Raw genomic sequence first — 16,338 nt, forward strand, 5'->3', positions numbered from 1 at the left:
CCTGCTTTGTCATTGAAGGCCGAGTATAATTTTTCATCAAAGTTGTGTTTCCTTTATCCACTTTCATAAAGTGAGTGTGACTTATTCACCTGTTTTTCAATAATTTACTTCACCCAGTTGAGAGAGAACCAGCAGTCGGTAAAGTTGGTTCAGGGAGAACTTAAGATTATAGGCACAGAATAATGAACGTTAAAATATCTGGATTATATACAAAACTGGGAAATGTCACACCGGATAATAAAACTGTAAACTTGAGGAGGGGAGGGGTTTGTTTTTGATTGGTTTGGTTTTCTTGGTTTGGGTTTTAGCTTTTGTTGGGTTTTTTTTTTAACCTGAAAAAAATTATTTGTATCTGTACTAGACAAAAATAACATGTAACTTTGCAGAGCCTGGGCCCTATGCAACAGTGAATAACAGCTCTCACGAAGGTACTTCCCCCGAAGCATAACGAAGTCCTTGGGTGGGCTTGTTAGCTGGAACGTGGACAGTGTCCTCTGGTGGAGAGAGGACAGACACTGCCTGCCGTGAGGGTCTGGATTCATTGGTGTTTCCGTGGCAATAAGCACCGAGATCTTAGTTTCTAAACAGCATTCTCTGGGTAGCTCAGTCGGTTAGAGCATTGTCCCAATACACCAAGGCTGTGGGTTCGATGCCTGGTCAGGGCACATGCAAGAATCAACCAATGAATGCATAAGTGAGTGGAACAGCAAATCAGCCTTTCTTTCTCTCTCTCTCTCTCTCTCTCTCTCTCTCTCTCTCTCTCTCTCTCTCTCTCCCTCTCTCTAATAAATAATAAAATAAATACATACATACCATTCCCCCTAAAAGGACCTAAGTCTCCTTGAAGAGAGGTAAAGGTTTCCTCAGCTAAGTGGGGTTTCTCTAGGCTGCGTGTTGCCACGTGGTGGAGCCAACGCAACACCCAGAGGCCTTTGGAGGTGCCCTTTCCCCTCATCCACCAGGTGACGACCCCACCGCTGTTCACACATTGTCACTGTCGTGTGGAGACTTTCCGACAGGCCTGTGGCTGCTGTCGGGAAGCCCTGTGACCCTCACCACTCTCAGAGACTCAGAGAGACCACTCAGCTCCCCAGGAGGGTGGAGAGGGCTGTCTCCTCTGCAATGGGGAGAGCCCTCGGCCTATTGCTGCAGAAACAAGGACGCCGGCTGTTTGGCTGTGAGTGAGGAGCATCGCGGAGAAAACTGGAGATTCAGTGTCTTCTAAATAATCAAGTCCTCTTCCCTCAGGCCTCTTCTGAGGGGTGAGCAGGCTCTGGGGAAACTGGACGGGCCGGGGGTCTGCAGTCCTGGTCAGTGCTGCTTCCAGGAAGGAGCCTTCTGGGCCCAGGCACACCTGTGTTCGGGCTCAGGGCCCGCTGCACCCGAGGTCCCCTTCCCTGCCAGCCTGACCTGTTACCCCTTCACCTACTTCAGTGGCTCTCTCGCTGCCGTTCAAGGCCCTGCAGGATCTGGCGCCTCCCCACCGCCCGGCCTCACCTCTGGCCTCCTCTGGCGGCCACTGCCATCACCCCCTCCTTACTCACCCACCCCCCTCCTCAGGCACGACGAACTTGGGTGAAATTCCTTGTGTTCTCACTGTTTCCAGTACTTTGTGGTTGACCTCGAAATGGCTGGGCTGTGTGTTGATGGTCAATGTGGTCCCAAGCAGACTCCCTGAAGGGTCCCCACACGTGCCACCCCCCAAACCAGCCCCAGCACCCACACCTGAGAGATGGGCCAGTGCAGCCCCCTAGAGGGAGGGCAGGGCCTTCAGCCCAGGCCACTCTTGCCTTTCCCCTGGAGCCCAGCTCCCCAGCGCCCCACCCTGACTCTCCTGTAAAAGGGACGGCGCGCCCCACCCCACCCTAAACACAGACGTCGGAAACAATCCCAGTAGCTGTTAAGTCCGGGCTGCTCCAAACTCCCCGTGCAAGGGCCCCCTGAGCAGCACACAGGCCCCAGGCAGCTCGTCCCCACCTCGTCTCAGTGGCACTCTTTGCCGTGTGTAGGCGGCTCTGTGCCCCTGACCCCTCCTTCAACAAACTGTTACCTAGGAGCCGGCAGGTGTCGCCAGCTCTGCCAGGATCACAGGAGAGTAAGGAAGGCGCGGTCCCTTTCAGTCCCTTCCAGGCCAGCAGGAGAGCAGACACGTAAATGTCTCTACCGCCTAGTCGTCCGCGCTGTAACAGAAGTCACATAAAAAGTGCTACGGTAATACTCCCACTATTCATCATTGTGCTTTCCGAAGTGTATTCAAAGGCACGTCACGGAATGTGCATCCCAGGGCACCTAGGTCTTGACGTGACTCGCGTTTTTGATCACTGCCTGGACTGCCGGGGTGGAAGGAAATTCCTCCCAGACACTCCCTTCGGAGTATGAGTCAGGAGCCCAGGCCTCCCCAGCGTAACCCGGCCGGAGCAGAGGACTGGGCCCCGCAACACGTTCCGCACCCAAGCAGAGACTGGGCACAGCCTGAGGATGGGGCGCGAGGATGGGCCGCCCACTCTGCGAGCCCCACGCTGCTCCGGACCTCCCGTGCCGTCAGAGCCCTCCGCTGGCCCCGCCTCCTCGTCCCCAGCAGTCAGAGGAGAGGAGATGGTCCTGCCCTCCTTCTCCACCTTGCGCCTGTAGCGTCTGTGATTCTCATTCTTGCCGCGAAGAGCGGCAGAATCTCCCTGCTCTGAGTCAGACGCTGTGTGGCCAAGCCCCTGAGGGGTGACTCAGCCCCAGACTCTGCTCAGAGGCCCCATTTGCAATATTGCCTTATTTGGACCCGGCAGGGCAGAGCCTCTCTCTGGAAGGAAGGAGGCTGGGAGGCCGACACCGAGACTGTGCCAGCCTGGGGTGGGCTCTGTAGCTGCCCAGGCTCATCCGCAGAAGGGTTGGTGCAAAGGGATGTCTTTCCAGGCTTCACATCCTATGCAGATTTAAGTTATAAATATCACCTGGACATCCTGGCTGGTGTGGCTCCATGGATTGAATGTTGGCCTGTGAACCAAAGGGTCATGGGTTCGAGTCCCAGTCAGGGCATGTGCCTGGGCTGTGGACCAGGTCCCCAGTAAGGGACGTGTGAGAGGCAACCACACATTGATGTTTCCCTCCCTCCCTTTCTCCCTCCTTCCCCCCCACTCTAAAAATAAGTAAATAAAATCCTTAAACCATCTGGACAATGGCTTGGGTACCATTAAGCATCACTAGCTGTGTCTGGAAGCCCAAATGAATAGTCTAATAAATAAATTAATATTCTAACAAATAAACATATTTAAGTCCATAGCAAAGTCTCCTCTGTGTATATATTGAGCAGAGAAAAGAAAACAAGTAACAAATCAAAAGTAGCCTCCAGAGAAGGAAGAAGCATCAGCCAGTGGAAGTATCCTGGTTACGCTGCCCCAGGCACCGCTGCACCTACAGGCGACCCCGTCACTGGAAGTCGGAAGCAGGGAAGATGTTGAGGCAGGTGATTTTGAGGCAGAAAAAAAGCCCGAACAAGCTGCACAAATGTCCAGGCAGAGAAAGGGGAGCTGGTGACGGAGACTGAGAAAGAACAGCCAGGGAACTGGAGAGAAACACAGGAGAAGGGGGTGTCTGTGGAAGGAGAGGGAAGAAAGGTTTTTGGGGGATGTGGCGGAGGGCAACATGCCAGGGCAGCCACAGGAGACACAGGTGAGACGGGGAAGCCCTGGCTGGATTCAGGATGCAGACAGCCATCAGTCATGTGGCCACTGCGTGCTGATGGACAAAGGTCAGAGTGCATGTTTTCACACCGCTCGGTCTGCAACCCACATTGCCCCACACCTAGGGCAGAGGTTCCCAAATGCAGCCTGGGGCCCCGGCTCCAGCTCTGCTACTCACTGGCTGCCAAGGGCTCCGAAAGGGAGAAACCTCTAAAACACAACCGTTCATTGTAACATTATTCAGTTCATATCCTCTCTGGTTCCTTTGAATTCAGATCTCCGACCCCAGTGAGGAGGAGAAAGGACTGGCTTCTCCTGGGCCTCAGCCTTAGTGACAAAGGGGGCCCCTGCCATCCCCTTCGCCCTCCTAAGCCGGGAAGACAGTGGGACAGGACTGCGGTCACGTGGGGCCAGGCGTGCTCTGCTCCCTTTTCCCACCCACACAATGGGGAAGGAAGGTCTCCCTTGACCGGTGGCGAAGGTGAAACGTGCAGGAGGAAAGGGTGGCGCTCAGGGGCCGGCGCGTGGATGTGTTCGTGGGAGAGGCAGCTTCGCGCAGCGTCTCCCGAGCCTGCAGACTGTGCCTCCGACTTGCCACAAACACCCAGGGCTGTGGAGGAGGAGTGGCCTGGATGGTTGTTTTCTCTCCTTTTCAGCTGGAGGAAATCATCTAAAGAAAAGAGATTGCCTCACTGTGATTCTCTCCTCTCTCTTTCACACGAGACACACACACACAGCCCCGCTGGCCCACACCCTGGCAGCTCTGGGTGATCCCGGCTGCTTCTGACTCACCCGCTGCCCTCAGGGCTGGGGACTCCCCCCAGGAAGGTTCCCCACAGAGAAGGGTGAGGCCTGGTGTGTCCGCCTGCGCCTGCCCGTGTGTGCCTGGGACCGGCGTTGTCTGGTCAGAGAAAAATGAGCTGTTGTCTGATCCTGTGCCTCAGCATTGTGAGAGAGGCTTTGAAAACTTCCAAGAGTGTGTTTATTCAGGTTGAAAAACTAAGGGTCTTGTCCAAGGGCAGGGGGAATAGGCATTGTGCGTAGCTACAAATCAGTTTGAGTAGCTCTGGACAGCTCTGGGCCTTTCTGAGCAGAGTCCTGGCTGCCTGGAGGTGGAGCTGGGGAGAGGCTGTCCAGGGTGAGCGGGGAAGCTCTTCCGCCCTAGGGCTGCGGGGAGTTTCTGACTTGATTGCGATGATAAGTCTGCTCTGCCCAATCCTTTGTTGCTTAGAGGCCTGGGGAGGGGAAGCTCAGCTGCCTGCCTGGGAGGAGGCACAAGCTCCCAGCGATGAAGATCTTCCAGGAGAATGGCGGGAGAAGCCTGAGCATTCCCAGCCACTCTGCCACACTGGGGCGGTGGACCAACTTTCTCCCAAGGGCCCAGAGCCCAGAAGAAATATAGGCGAGCCCAGAGGAAATTGAACAGTGAAACCAGTGAACACCTTCCAGGAAGGGCTGTCTCTTTCCTCTGTTCTCTGTTGGGACGGTTTCATAAAATCCTCGCACCAGAAACCCTGGAGCTAGAAAAGAATGCCTGCGTCCCCCTGGCACCCGAGGGTACAGAAAGCAGAGCCCGGCGGCGGCGGGCAGTGGGACCTGTCCCTCAGGCAGCGTGCCCAGACTCAGACGAGGATGGAGGATGTCAAATAAAAGCACAGCCAGACGTACAAGGGAAAGACTATTGCAATAGGAAGTACTTTCCAGTCTGTGAATGCAAGAAACGTTAACACCTGTAAAGAACTTTTCTGAGTCTATTATTTGAGCCAAAACCAACGACATATGCCAGGGAGCAAGATCTCAAGTGCTGCAGAGAATGGCAGTTTTGCAGCTTCTTTTATGCATTTGAAATGAAGGAGGGGGCCTTCAGGAAGAGCACCTGAGGGCGGGAGGTTGCGTGAGGCCGAGGCAGGGGTTGGGCTGCAGGATAGGTAACAAGATGGCAGCATGTACTTTCTTACAGGTGGCCGTGCCTTCTCCGAGTGTATTTGGAACACGCGCTCGAAGGGGTTCAGGACCTCCCAGAATGTGCCGCTTTGGCATGTGAATTACTGTGAGCTGAAGGCAATGGAACCCTCAGAAACTTTTATCTCTCCCTCCAAGATTTTAAGTCAGCGGCCTTGCCCATAATTAAAGATGATCAGAGATAACCTCGTTGACCTTTTTGTAAGGACAGGGCAAACAAATGATTGCTCCACATCTGCTCTTCCTGCGAATGTCCATCCTCTGCTCCGAGGCACCCGGTGCCTTAGCTCAGGATGCCACCCATGCCTCCTTTTCCCTGTCTGCCCCTGAACCTGCCCTGTATGTGGGGTTTCCATCTGTATGCCCGTAGTTGCATTTGGCTATTTGTCTTGTTAACCTGTCTCCTGTCGATTCAATTATTAGACCCGTGGAAGAAGCTAGAAAGGGAAAGGAAAGTTTCTTCTTCCCCCACACTTGTACTAAAACACATTATGAGCGTTTGTTTGAAATTCACATGTAACTGGGAGCATGCATTTTTATTTGCCAAATCTGCCAGTCCCTGTGATCAAGTAGCTGACCAGCGACAGTGTGGCATCGCGATTGTAGCAGGTCTTGGTGACCTCAGTCCTGGCTCTGCCTGGCGGTGGCATCTGTAAAATGGGGACGATAGCAGAAGGACACCTTTCTTACCCAGTGGCTGGGAGGATTTAATGAGATCACCTATGCATCCCCGTCAGGAGAGTGGCACAAAGTTGGGGCCCAAGTGATGGCAGCTGAAGTCTCTTAGACCGCCCTCCCTGACCTGCTGGCTCACCGGGTGTTTGCTGGAGAGTCACAAGTGCCCCAGCCCCCACCCCCGCCCCCACCCGGGTTTGGCCACCTTTTCTCCCCAGGAAGTGGGAAAGGGCTTCGGGCTTTGGGTGTGCGTCCCAACTTTCGTCTAGGAGCCGCTGTGTCGGGCCAGCCAGCTGAGCCACCCCGGGGCCGTCCGCAGGTGGCAGCACCAGCTCCGCGTCCCTCTGGCCAGCGTGCTGCAGGCCGCGCGCAGGCGGGCTGTGTCCCGGGCCCTCTGCCGAGCAGGCCCGGAGAGGCGAGGCCACACCCCGCCGGGCGGAGGGCGCTTCCCGGCCGGTGAATCATCGCCAGCAGCGTAGCCCGCAGTCCCGTTGCCGAGCGCAAGGCCCGGCCGCGCCCCTGCACCGAGCCCGGAGCCCAGCACCGAGCCCCCGACCTCGATCGCCTTGCAACCGGGCACCATGGCGGGAATCGCGGCCAAGCTGGCCAAGGACCGGGAGGCGGCCGACGGGCTGGGCTCGCACGAGAGGGCGGTCAAATACCTCAACCAGGACTACGAGGAGCTGCGGAACCAGTGCCTGGAGGCAGGGGTGCTCTTCCAGGACCCCTCCTTCCCCGCCATCGCCTCTTCCCTGGGCTTCAAGGAGTTGGGACCCCACTCCAGCAAGACGCGGGGCATCGAGTGGAAGCGGCCCACGGTAGGAGACGCGGGACTCAGGGCAAGGAGGGTGTGGGGCCCGCAGCGCCGGTGCCAGGCCCTCGGGCCAGGGAGGTCAGGGTGGCAGGGGGCGGGGGAGCGGAGGGCGAGTCTGCACCGCAGCCCCGGAGCCGCAGCCCGCAGCGCAGCGACCGCGCGCATCCCTGCGGCTGCCCAGCCCGTTACCCGGTGCAGGCGCGCGGGGACGCTTCCGGGCGGCCCGCGTCCACCCACGGCACTCCGCTGGATGCTGCCCTCAGCTCCCATTAGCAGGCCCTTCTACGTACGGACTTCACAAAAACTAGGGTGACAGAAGGGAGCCTGAGGACGACTTTTGTTGCACTCCAGTGGGGAGCTGGTGGGGGATGGGGAGAAGGGTCCGGAGGAAAGGACCCTGGGCTGCCACCTCGGCCAGGAAAAGTCAGTCTCTAACTTGGGTGCTGCTGCCTGCAGGGAGGGGCAAGTGCACAGCCTGGTCCTTTGGTGACTAAGGGTTGTCTCATGCAGTTCCGGTTAGATGTAGCCAGTTTCTTATTTATTTAGCAAAGGGGAGCAGAGAAGATCTCCCCATACCATTCACGCTGCTGATAAAGGACGGGGGTCGTGGGGTGCAGAACAAGTTCCCCATCATCCCACTGGCCCAGAATCCTCCCTGGGAACCTCGGGGCCCCTCCAACCTCCCTTGTCCACCCCGCACCCCACCCCCACCCCCAGTATCTCTGTTCTCCTTGCCCTGGCAGGCCTAGGACAGCTTGCTCCCTAATCTGGTGGTCCATGGGTTTCCCATGGAGTCCTCGCTGGGTCCACCTCCCATGGGACCACACCTAAACCCAGCTTCCTGAGAAATCCAGCCTCTAGGTCCCAGTTAGAGAATAAGCACTCCTGCCCTGGTCCCACTCCTCCGAGCCTCCCCGACACCTCTGTTGCCCCAAACAGAGGGTATTGGAGGCAAGTACACAGGAAGTGCCCCAGGCCAGGACACGGGCACCTGAGTTCATTTCTTGCTAACCCGCTTGGTGATGCGCCCTGAGACATTCAACCTCTGTGCCTCCGTGTCTTCCTCTAAAAGAAGAGCTGATGCCTACATCTTTTCTCCCTCCACTGACTCACGAGGCCCAGCTGCCATTCAGCTTCTCAAAGGTGCTCCTCTTTCCCACCTTCTCACCTGCCAGAGCCGCCCCTTCCTGGTTTCCTGGTTTCCTGGTTTCCTGGAGTCTGGCTCACTCTCATTCTTTGGGGCGTAGTCCTGTGTCCCCTCCCTGAAGTTATCATCCCTGACTGTTCTTAGCAGCTTCCTCCCTAACTTTTTATTCCTTATCACCAACCCTGCTGATTTCCCTTGTAGCATTCTCACAATTTATAAGCATAATTACATGTATTTGAACTTCCCCTGAACTGTGGGACTCATGCATTATAATCATCAATAAATATATACCCTCAGGGCCTGGTGGGGTCAGTGCCCTCCCACAGCGTGCGTTCACTCACGCACGCACTCCTGCATCCGTTCACGTGGCAGTATTTACGGAGAGCCTAGGATTTGCCAGGCGCTGCCCTAAATGCCTGGGGTACACCCGTGAACGGCAACACAGCGACGATTTGCGGCACAAGTGAATGAATGAATGAATGGATGAATGAATGAATGCAGGATTGTGACAAGCCTCCAATGAAGTTATGGTTGTGAAGGTGATCGAGACACTGTCGTCACCTTACATTAGTACAGCACTTCACAGTTTCCAAAGTGCACTTGCACACTCACTTACTCTTTCATTCATGCAATAAGCATTTATTGAACACCTACTGTATGCCGGGCACAGAGCATAGAGTTTCTGCCTCTAAACTATTAATCACCGAACTGCATATACACTATATGCACTGCCTCCTCAGGGTGCAGATAAGTAGTTTCGCTAGGGGCTAGTGCAGGGAGACAGACAGGTCACCCAATAGTTGGAAATACCTGTGGGCTTCGAGACAGGGAAACAGAACCAGAGCCATTCCGTGTTGGGGCAGGCTGAGCTCCGCACGGCCAAGGGGGCGAGGGGCTCTTGTGTTCCATTCAGCAGGTGAAGAAATCGAGACTCAGGGAGGTCAAATATTTGCTCACACAGGGGTCGGGGTGGAGCCAGGACAGCACCCAGCCTGTGGGCATGCAGAGCCCACAACTCACAATGGCCCTCTGCTTCCGCCCCGCCTTCTCAAACACTGCTGCAGTTAGGGTCAGCCCGGGAAGCAAAGCCGCGTCCCCTGGCCTGGGACATTTGCAAGTCGTTGGTGACTTAACAGAGCCTTGCGGTGGGATAAATTTCCATGGGTGGACACCAGATTGTTAGAGACTCCAGGGGAAGGTACCAGGATGTGGTACAGGATGTGGCCTGCTCCTTCCAGGAGGTGCCTTGGGAAGGGAAAGAGGAACCCCAGGAAGTAGGGCAGGACCGGGGCTTGAGAGGCTGTTGTTTGAGAGGAGAGCAACTGGAATGTGGTATAGGTTGGGCCACTGGGGAGGAAGGGACAACAACAAAGGCAGGGAGGAGATCATCGAACGGTCCCCGAGGAAGTGAGAGTGACACTGCGCCTTCTCGAGAGGGGGTTTCCCCACGCTGGTGGCAGAGGGCTCCGGGGAGGAGAAGGGGGCCAGAGGGGAAACTTCTCAAGTCGCCAGGGCAGCGGCTCAGCGAGGAGAAAGCTGGTGCAGTCCAAGGTCAGCACTGGTCAGGACCAGGCAAGGGCAGGGGGCATCAGTCCCCATGTTTTCCTGTGACGGCCAAGGTTTAGGACTGGCTGATACTCAGCTGGCTGAATCAGCCTCAAGCCTGCATCTCCTGCCTCCAAGTTCAGTGATTATCATCAACGTCTTCGGTAATAATAAGAGGCCATTTTTATAGAATGTTTACTGAGGTTCGTCTATATAGTCTTCTCATTTAGCCCTCATAGCAACCCTAGGTCGCAGGTACCCTTGTCACCATTGCCCCCATTTTACAGAGGAGGACACTGAGGCTTGAAGAGGAGAAGTCACCTGCAGGGTCACCAAACCCACAGACAGAGTGGCAGAGACTCAAACCCACGTGGTCTGAGTGCAGAGCCCCAGCCCCCCGCCCCTTTCCTAGATCGGTTACATCCACATTTAATTCTGTAGCCTAGATGTTGTCCACACCTTTCTGCCTTCCAGAGCCTCTCCAAATGCCACCCTGAACTTTGCCTTCTTTGGAGAGGCTGCCAAAGATGGAGGAAAGTTTCTGAAACCTAATGGAAAAATCCTTGTGGGGTAAGAGCTTGGCACACTCAGGATTATCAATTTGATTCTCTGGCTCCCGGCACCAAGCCCCTGTCATGGCCTCAGCTGCATAAGTGCCTGGCTGGCAGGCCTAGCACAGCGCTGGCCTGGGTTTCTCGTTGTCCCTGTCATCTGCCAAACAGACCGCCCTGAGCAGGGAAGAGACAATGCAGAGGAATGTGCTGGGCTGTGCACGGTGGTTCCCTGATGGACGGACAGACAGGGGCTCCATCCGGGGCTTGCCCAGGAAATGCTTCTACTCAACAGAGGGGCTCCCGAGGGTGTGGGTGGAGCCCCGAGAGGTTGCTCGGGCCCAGAGAAGCCCGATGGATGCCCTGACTTCCTCTGCGGCTTTGGGTGGGGCTCTGCAGAACCAGGAAGCGCCCCCTCGGGGGCTGCTCCACTGAGGGGCCAGGGTTGTTCAGGGCGGCTTCCCCCAGGCTGCTTGTGGGACCTTCCTGCAATTTTCACGGCCTTAGAGGTTTGTTGCCGATCAGTGAGAGGCAGTGCAGGGGCAGAAGGGGTATACATTTTGCACCAGGAAGTTCACATCTGTCCTGTGCTGTCTGCAACTTGTGAGCAGTGTCACTTTAGAGGCGCTGCTTTACCTCCTCGGCCTGTGTCCGCACCTGCAACATGGGGACAGGACTCATCTGGTGTCCTGAGACGGCCTCATGAGATGAAGCCCCACCCCCCGTGTTGACACAGAGCAGGTCCGCAATGCCTGCCCCGAGTGCCATGGCCCCACAGACGAGTCCAGAAAGCGAGACACCTTGCCCGGCCCTCCAGACGTGTGTGAGTGCTAGGAAGACTGAGGGATGCCCATCGGCACCACCAGACAGTGCACAGCTAAAATCTCAGTTGCAGAGTATAAGTACTCCAGACTGCAAACCATAGGGATGAGTGACAGCTGGCTGGACTGTGAAGGAGGGCTTCCTGGAGAAGGTGGCTCTGAGTCTTGAAATATGGGAGATGTAGAAAAGGAGGGAAAAGGTTGGGGAAGGAATTCTAGGCAAGTGAAGCAACCAGTGTGCAGGGACAGAGGAGGGGGCTAGCACACAGGTTGGGCAGTTCCAGTGTGTGGACGGGCTCACCATCTGGCAGAGAAGGCTGGACTCAAGGCTGATGTGGCCCTAGGAACCAGCATCAGGACGCAGGTTCTAGGCAGTTTGGAGCTTTGGGCAAGTCTCTTCTTCTCAGCCAGGAGTGTCCCCCGGCACCCATGGGGTCCCACGAAGCAGGGGTGAGGAAGGGACCTCATGGCAGTCTGACTGTCCCTGCCAAGCTTGCCCCAGAGGGGAGGGTGGGGGAGAAGGGGTGCGACATCCCTGATGGGAACTGAGGCACCCTAACCGCAAAATCACGTACGCTGCGGGTTGATGGTACTTTGTGGGTCTCGTTCCCAGGAGATCTGCGGTGATCCCCAATTTATTGTCGGAGGAGCCACCCGCACTGACATCTGCCAAGGAGCCCTGGGTGAGTGACAAAGTGACGGCCTGCAAAGCAGGCCACGGGGTCTTGTCTGCAAGGCAGTGGGTGGCAGGGATAAGGGATGATTGGTGCCTTCTCCCCCTCCCCAAGCAGCTTGACCATTTCTACTTCCAGAAGTTTCTGGAATTTCTTGTCCCCAGGGGCCTCCTGCTGAGGCACACAATTTGCACAAATGTGCACGGGGGGCCTCCTGTGTCTCCTGCACTGGGCTAGTTGTTGAGGTTATGAAGACGTTCTTGCTGGAGGACAGCGGAGGGCCACCCTGTGGTCTCTGCACCTCCTGGGGCCAGTCTTAGTGGTGGACCATGAACCAGTCAGGCTGGTGGCTGAGGGCCAGGTGGGAGGACACACCTCAGTCCCTCTGTGGCTCAGGAACAGGCACGGGGACTCAGGGTGAAGGAAGGGGAAGCCCTCTTGCGTGCTCGTTGTTGAGAGGAAGTGACCGTACCAGTGTTCTCAGTATTGGCAAGACAGGTCACCATGGCACCGTAACAACGGGGTGCAGCGCGTGCCACAGCGAAGGCAGGTGGAATGTTCGTTTTAACTGAGAGTCACAGGGGGAGCTGAATCGTGAGGGTCTGCACCTGCTCTGTGAGCCCGAGCTCTGCTTTCTGGCTGGACACCACCCAGTCTGCTGAGACTGGAGCCTGCGGTCTCCGAGCTGGGCTGAGAGCTCCCCGGGCTTCTAGGAAGAAGTTTCCAATGAGACCTGGGACCATGAGTTAAGAGTCTCATAGAATCCACCCCCCATTTTCTTCGACTCGGTAAATACGGCCTAGGATCACTGAGCATTCCATCTGATCTGATAAAGCAAACCTTGTTTCCTGCCATCCAATTCAGCTCCCTCCGCAAACTAGCCCATCAGCAACAAAAGCAGTGACCGTGACCTGGGGCTGGGCAGGCGAAACCCAGCTGTCTGACCCTCTGAGCAAATTCCTGAAATGCCAGAGCACATTCTTACCTGAGAAAACACGCACCTCCATTTCCCGTCTTTTCAACCCACTCTTGACAGAAGGAAGCTCGGGGTCCTTGGGCACCTACCGTGGGTGCTCCTGGAAAATCCACTTCACCAGTGGATTTAGAGGCTCACAGGGCTGGAAGCTGGTGTCGATTTTGACCTACCTGGGGGCTTCACACCTGGTCTAGATTCCACCTGGGCTAAATTCCACACCTGGACTAAATGTCTACTTCAAATTTAATGACCTCTTCAGGGCCAAATTGCAAGTAAAAAATATAGGAGTTAAGTCCTGTTTAAACACCGCCAGGCCATTTGGAGAGAGGACAAACGGAGCTTAGATTCCTGGGTACAATTCCCCATGATGGGCACCAAATCAAATACTTCAGTCTTCTGGAAGCTCCTGTCATTCCTGAGGTCTCTTTACACCACACTGGCCCTTGTTCTCCTGGCATTTTCATTTAGCAGGGGTGTCCAACCTTTTGGCATCTCTGGGCCACACCAGAAGAAGAAGAGTTGTCTTGGGCCACACATTAAATACACAAACACTAACGAAAACTGATGAGGAAAAAAGGTTTTGAGTAAACTTACAATTTTGTGTTAGGCCGCGTGCAGCCTGCGGGCCGTAGGTTGGACACCCCTGTTGTAGAGGACCTGATCAGATTGCAGGCTGTGAAATGGGGTTGGCTGAGCTCTCCCCCTGATTCTAACGCCTGGGCACACGGTTGTTACTGACGGGCGGTGACCGACACCAAGTCCCACAGGCTCAGGAGCTTCGGGCCCAGGAGCTTTGGCAGCGACCCCTGTCCACACGACCCGAGAGCAGAGGCTCTGCCCCTGGGTGGGAGACTGTGGACGAGCGATCCCTTGAACCCTCATCCCTTCTAAGACATGCTCGGCAAGGTGGCCTCAGAGATCCCCCAAGTGTGGCACGGAGCTCGCCCAATGTCATCCCTTGTGCCTGACACGAGTGTGGACCTTGTGCTGGAGGGTCAGAGCCCCTCAAGTTCATCTCTGGTCACACACACGGAAGGATAGCAACACACCTGTCACTGGCATACCAGCGTGCCACGCGTGTAGCATTTTCCCCGCATCGGCTCACATTACCGTCCCAACAGGCCACACAGCTAAATTAACCACAGAAAGGACCCTGATCGGATTGTGAGTCTTTCCGAGCTCATTTTTCATAACCCCAGACTCGCTCGAGTTGCCCTGAGGCCGTGACGAGATAATGTGAGGTGACACAGTCAAAGCCAAATTCGTTTCCTCAGCTACGTTTTCTTCCCTGAGACTCAGCTCACCAGGGAGCCTGGGCAGCGCTGCCCTTGGACTTGTACATTCCCACCGCCCTTCCAGCCTTCACGGCGTGGCCCGGCCATGGTGCACCCCCAGGGCCCACCCTCTTTCCCAGAAGATTCGGGGCTTCACCAAACAATTTGGACCCGGTTCACAGAGCTCTGGCAAAGAGCCGCCAGCTCTGCAGACCGAGGCATCGACTGAGAAACCCTGAACTCTGAAGGAAGGGCTGGAGGCCCAGGCTGGCCCTGCCGCTAAATATGGCTCGTTAATAGCAGGTGCCAACCTGTTCTTACCGGTAATTGCCACTGGGAAGGCCCCCAGAGGCCCAGAAAATTGCAAATCTGAGCTGCTCCTACCTTTGGTTTTCACTCCAACCCTGCTGAACTTTCCCCACCCACCCCCACCACATGCCCACAGCCCCCACAGCACCCTCGGAGGCCCCTGTGGGGCTGGTGGCTGCCAGCTCCATCAAAGCTGTCAAGATAGCACAGCCCCATTCGCTGAAACCTAGCAAATGTCTTCGATGCCCGTCAGAGATGGGTCACCCTGACTCTGTCCCCCGCAGTCACACAGGCCCCCAGAGCATGCCCAGCTCAGCAGAGAGCCGGGCTGGGCAAGCCCCATGGGAAGAACCCACAGAACGCATGACCTAAGGAAGTTTCTGGCTCCTGCCCCCTCCATCGCTTGCTTACTAGCCTGGCTGACTTTGGGCAGGTTGCCCAACCTCTCTGAGCCTCAGACTCCTCTTCTGTGAAATGGGACTAATGATAAGACCCCCTTCCGGGGCTGGGGTGAAAAGCGAGAGTAATATAGGCCCCCTGGAGAGTCCTCAACAAATTCGAGGGGCTGTTACAGACCAAGAAGAGGGGGGGGTTCCTTCACGATAAATTATTACAGAAAGGATTCCGCCTTTCTGTCTCTGGAGGTTCCTTCCCCCCACGCCCACCTGCTAGGTTCGCAATGCCCGCCGCCAGAGGAAAGACGTCTCTCAATGCCAGAGACTGGTGAAAAGGAAAGGAATTGTTTATTTAAAAGTTACACAAACTTAGAATAATGACCTAATGTCTTCAATAAGATACTAAAGTCCTCTAGAATACCCACAGATGCACAGTCCTTCCCTCTCCCTGTGCCCAGTCCGGGGTACCGTGTCTCAGGAAAAGAAGTAGAAGTCCGTGGTTCAGGCTCCCAGCACCATCAGCTGTGTGGCTGCTGCGATCTCCAGTTAATCCAAAGCCATGCGGCACCTTCTCATGGCCCACCAGCAAGAGTCCTCTCTCCCCTTTCTCTATGGCTGCAAAGTCTCTCCTGCTGCCTAAGCCGCGAGGCAAGAAGAAGCACTCCAAAACCTCGTGGTCCTCTCTACTCTCCTTCAGAACCGCGTGGTCCTTTTCCCCACTTCAGAACCACATGGACCTCTATCTATCTACTTGCTTCAGAGCCTCGTGGTTCACTCCTTCCTTCAGGGCCGCATGGTCTCTTCCCCATTTACTTTGGAGCCGCGTGGTCTCCTCCTTCTCCTTCAGAGCCGCATGGTCTCTTCTTTCTCCCCCAAAACCTTGTGGTCCTCCCTACTCTTTGAAGCCGCGTGGTCTCTCTTCTATTCTATGGCTGCCGGGCCTAGGTTTAAATCCCAGTGCCCATCTTCCTTTGCAGCCCCATTTCTGACTCCTCCTACAGTCAGCTACACCTGCCAGCATCCCTGTATTCTTCCAGCTTTACTGGGCTGCCATAGTAAGTCTGGGCAGGTGTGGCCCCATGGCATGGAGCCAATCATCTCCACGCTCTCACGCAGGCCCTGTAACCAGGGGGAGTTACTTCCCAGTCCCATCCTGGGTGGAATTTGGTCCCATCCCCCTGGCTCAAAGCATGGCCACAGCTACTTAACACATCCATGAAACCAGTTAAAGGTTATAGATATGTTAAATGACTGTGCCAGGGGTTAGCTGCAAAGCTCTTGCTACCCAAAACAGCTCTGAATGGCCCTGTTCCATGTGTCCCATCCCCCTTGGCTCAGGCCTGTGGGGGTGAAGACATCCTACATACATTTTTCTAATATTTCCTGGACACCCTGAGTCCTGGACCCCATTACAAATCCCTTCTTGGGGCCCTCCTCTTGGCTGCACCCTGCTTCAGGGCCACAATCATCCCTGAGTCCATCTTTGTGGAAAGGCCCTTCGCCAAGTCATAGAAGAAGAGG

The 16,338-nt window shown here is 55.7% G+C and overlaps 1 protein-coding gene across 1 annotated transcript in view; it reads left to right on the top strand.

Moving 5' to 3' along the window:
* The first annotated feature begins 6,687 nt into the window (after window positions 1-6,687).
* Window positions 6,688-16,338, top strand: part of CAPN2 (calpain 2) — a 47,148-nt gene continuing 37,497 nt past the window's right edge. Inside the window, exons 1-2 of the mRNA XM_024575964.4 lie at window positions 6,688-7,129; window positions 11,803-11,872. Coding sequence (XP_024431732.1) covers window positions 6,893-7,129; window positions 11,803-11,872 — 307 coding nt within the window. The 5' untranslated portion in view covers window positions 6,688-6,892. The remainder of the gene's footprint in view (window positions 7,130-11,802; window positions 11,873-16,338) is intronic.

Source organism: Desmodus rotundus, chromosome 10 (genome assembly GCF_022682495.2).
Source record: "Desmodus rotundus isolate HL8 chromosome 10, HLdesRot8A.1, whole genome shotgun sequence".
NCBI classification, from domain to species: domain Eukaryota; kingdom Metazoa; phylum Chordata; class Mammalia; order Chiroptera; family Phyllostomidae; genus Desmodus; species Desmodus rotundus.